General features: G+C 32.4%; 1 protein-coding gene across 2 annotated transcripts in view; it reads left to right on the top strand.

Annotated features, from left to right (window-relative positions):
• The window catches only part of LOC106880543 (protein jagunal), a 22450-nt gene extending 19148 nt beyond the window's left edge, over window positions 1–3302 (top strand). For both annotated transcript variants that reach the window (XM_014930531.2, XM_014930532.2), the window contains one exon: window positions 2462–3302. In XM_014930531.2, the coding sequence (XP_014786017.1) occupies window positions 2462–2942 (481 nt within the window). In that variant the 3' untranslated portion in view covers window positions 2943–3302. The remainder of the gene's footprint in view (window positions 1–2461) is intronic.
• Window positions 3303–3741: the final 439 nt, after the last annotated feature.

The following is a 3741-nucleotide window of genomic DNA, read 5'->3' as shown; positions in this document are numbered from 1 at the left end:
TATATATATATATATATATATTCTGGACCAAGATTTATGGTTTGAGCAGAGATGTTGGACTAAGGGGTTCATTTTTATTTATCAGAATAATAATAAATATTGTTTCACAAGATTATACTCCACCACATTTTACTAATAGTATGTAGAATTATGTAGATTAATTGACAAATGGAGCCCATTTGGATGGTTATGTCTGGAGATATGATCTCCAGTCATGGCACCCCCTTTTTCTTCCCTTTAAGGCCAGTTATCTACATGAATCACTCTAGAACTATCAATGCAATAATGAAAGCAATCATATCCATTTGTAATAACATCAGTGCAGATAGCATATGAAGAGTTTACAGTATGTATTTCATAAAATCAAAATTCCTTAGATGTCTAAAACCACTGTTTGGACATTTGTTGTAATCTCAAACATTTAATCCTTTACCATTTAATCCAGCCATATCTGGCCCAAATATTCTACCTGCTTTATGTTTAAAAAAAACTGACCAGATCCAGCCTCTTACACTTACCCTACAATGTCATTCCAAAAGTATACAAACACACCTTTGAGAAATCTTGAAGCTACAAGATGATGCATGGTTAATTCAAAACAATGTGAATTAATAAGCAATACATTTTACGAAAGAATCTGAATGCTAAAGGGTAAAATAACTTATTTGTCTTTCAGTGGAAAGTGTCTGGTACTAAGTTATATCACTGACTTAACCCTCTTATTGCCATATTCCTGCTGAAATTTTTTTTTTTTATTTTATTTAATTTTGAGCATAATAAAGAATTTAATAAAAATAACTTTGTCGTTATTAAACCAATGATTGGAGCATAAATATTAAATTTTCATACAAGTTTCTAACGCAGATAACTTTAAAACAGGTAGTTTGTATCATAGAACCCAAAGCAGTCTCAAATGAGTTGGTATCAAAAAGGCTTGACATCAAACAATCATCTATTTTGTTTTATTCTCTACTTTTAGCATTGTTGAAAGAATTGTTTATATTTAATTTTCTCACTCATTTGCTACTGAAACATAGCTAGAAGCTTTCAAGCACATTCAGATATATTCCTGTTGGCATACATTTTAGGGGTCCAAGATCAACATTGCAGAAGATACCTGTGCAATAAGAGCCTTATATTATTGTGCACATTTTCCTGCATTACAGCTCCCTTTCAAATAATATGGCAGAAGAAACTAAGGCCCTCTAGAATATCTACGCCTAAAGATAGTGCAAATTATATAGGTTTGCTGTAGTCATGGAACATCCGCTAACAGATTGATTTGAAGTACATATGGATCTCAGATAGGGTTGCATGCTTTTCCCAACCACTTTGAGATCTTCCTAGAATTTGTCATAAATGAACTAAAAGATGTGGATAAAATCTGGCATTCATAAATACTATCAGTAGATATTAGATATGTTGGTGATGCAACCTTAGTATCTTTGACAAATTGAAAATATCCACTAAACAATTAGGTAAAGCATGTAAATAAAAATAATAATAATTGGAGTATGAAAATAAATGATGCAATCAGGCAAGAATATGTCACTTTGCAAGGAAATGTTCACATTGGATTGCTCTGAAGTAGAATATGCTGCACAATTTGTGTCTTCTGACTGTTGTACCAAATTGATTGGAAGATATGAAAAGAAAGATCTTGCTAACATCTACAGCATTTGAAAGTCTAAGACACAAAATCTCAAACTAGTAGCTGAGTTTTACAATGCACATTTCTCCTAATTGCAATTTATGCTTTAAAAATGTGTAAAAGTATTTGGAATGCAACATTTACATTCTCTCCTCCCCCCTCTCTCTCTCTCTCTCTCATTTATATACATATATGTGTGTGTGTGCCAGTGGCATGTAAAAAGCAGCCAGTCCACTCTAAGGTTGTTGTCTTTAGGAAGGGCATCCAGCCATAGAAACCATGCCAAAAGAGACAATTGCAACCTGGTACAGCTCTCCAGCATGTGCATGCATATGTGTGTGTGTATGAGGTAGCCATGTACCTCCTCTACTGCAAGGCCTCTGTCATACACTAACCTCTCATCACTTGCAAGTTACTTGGTAACCTTGCTAGTGCTGGTGTCCTCGAAAATGCACCCAGTATACTGTGTAAAGTGGTTGGCATTAGTAAGGACATCCAACCATAGAAATCCTGCCAAAGCTGACAGAAGAGCTTGGCACAGTCTTCTAGCCTAACAACTCCTATCAAACCGTCCAGCTCATGGTAGCATGAAAGATGGATCTTAGACAATGATGACCAATGATAATGGGTTTGTTTGCATATATGTATGTATTTGTCTTTATTGTTTTAGTTGAGTTCACCTGAGGTAGAATCTTTTGTCACATTTTTTTAATATATATTACGAGTTAACTTATTTTTCTAAATCATTTTTTATGTTTCAAATTTTACTCCAATTAACTTGCTTGCTTTTTTTTTTTTTTTGTTTTTCAGTTGCATAAATAAGTCTCGGCTGAAGTTTGATATTGTTATACACTCGATGCTATCCATTCTCATGTTTATACGCCTTCTGCCCTGCTTGGTTGCCTTCCTGGGGACATCATCTCTAGAATCAATTCGCAAATGGGATGTCCCAAATGCCAGACCATGGGAATACATCTGGTTCATAAGCTCATTATCTGCCTACTTGGGATGGAAAGCAATGGCTAAGAACGACACAATCCTCATTAAACAATACATTATTGGTAGTGTTGTGTTTGGAGTTTTACCTGTCCTATATGGATTTGTTGATCAAGGAGATGACTTTTATGATTACATCATGAATAAACAACAATCATCCAAGATGCTTGGTTTTCCTGCTGTTCTTATCTGGTTTATGTTTTTGGCTATCTCAGCACAAATCCATGGGCTAGGCTTATATTTCTCTATACAATTAATCAAAGCCTGGAAACCCAGGAAAAAGAAAACGAAGTGACATTAATTGCAGATGATACGACTTGAAATTTGAAAGAAAAGGGAAAAAAAAGTAAAAAGAACACAAAAAAAAAACAGAAAACAAAAATGAAAGAAAATTAATAAATAAAATTATATTAAATTCAAACATATTTCTATTAAATACATTTTTATTTAATTTTTACATAAAAATTATTTTGAAATAAACTTCTGAAAATTCAACTAAAATCTAAAAAAAACAAATGGAAGTCTTGAGCAGCTTCTAGACCTTTCAGCCTGTTTCTGTTTTCCAGTGATATCTGAAACTAAACAGTGTGTATGATGATATGGTTTGACCATGACTGATAACAGTTTCTGAACCTAATATATTATTCTCTACTAATTCTGTATCCATTTGTCATGTTTTTGAAATTATCTCTAATTCTTGTAATTTATTTTCATGTTAAAAACAAAAATCAAAATGAAAACAAATAATTTGCAAAAAAAGAATAATAATAATAATAATAATAATAATAATGATGATAATGAGGATAATGGTAAAAATTACCTCTCTAACATTATTTTGACTTCCTGAATATCTTTCCTTTTGTGTGAATGTGTGATGGTTACTTCTTCAGGACAAACACTACATGTCACCTTATCAACATCCCATATTTGTTTGCTTCTGTTGTTTCTTTCCCCTTTTTCTGCACATATTACTTTGGAACGACCGATACCTTTACACAAACTTAGAACTTTCACAGTTTTCTTACTTTGTAAAGTTTTTTCTGAAATAATATATATATATATATATATATATATGATGATGATGATATATATAT

This window comes from Octopus bimaculoides, chromosome 2 (assembly GCF_001194135.2).
Source record: "Octopus bimaculoides isolate UCB-OBI-ISO-001 chromosome 2, ASM119413v2, whole genome shotgun sequence".
Classification (NCBI taxonomy): domain Eukaryota; kingdom Metazoa; phylum Mollusca; class Cephalopoda; order Octopoda; family Octopodidae; genus Octopus; species Octopus bimaculoides.
The sequence above is the reverse complement of the archived record's forward strand: the minus strand, read 5'-3'. Positions and strand labels throughout refer to the sequence as shown.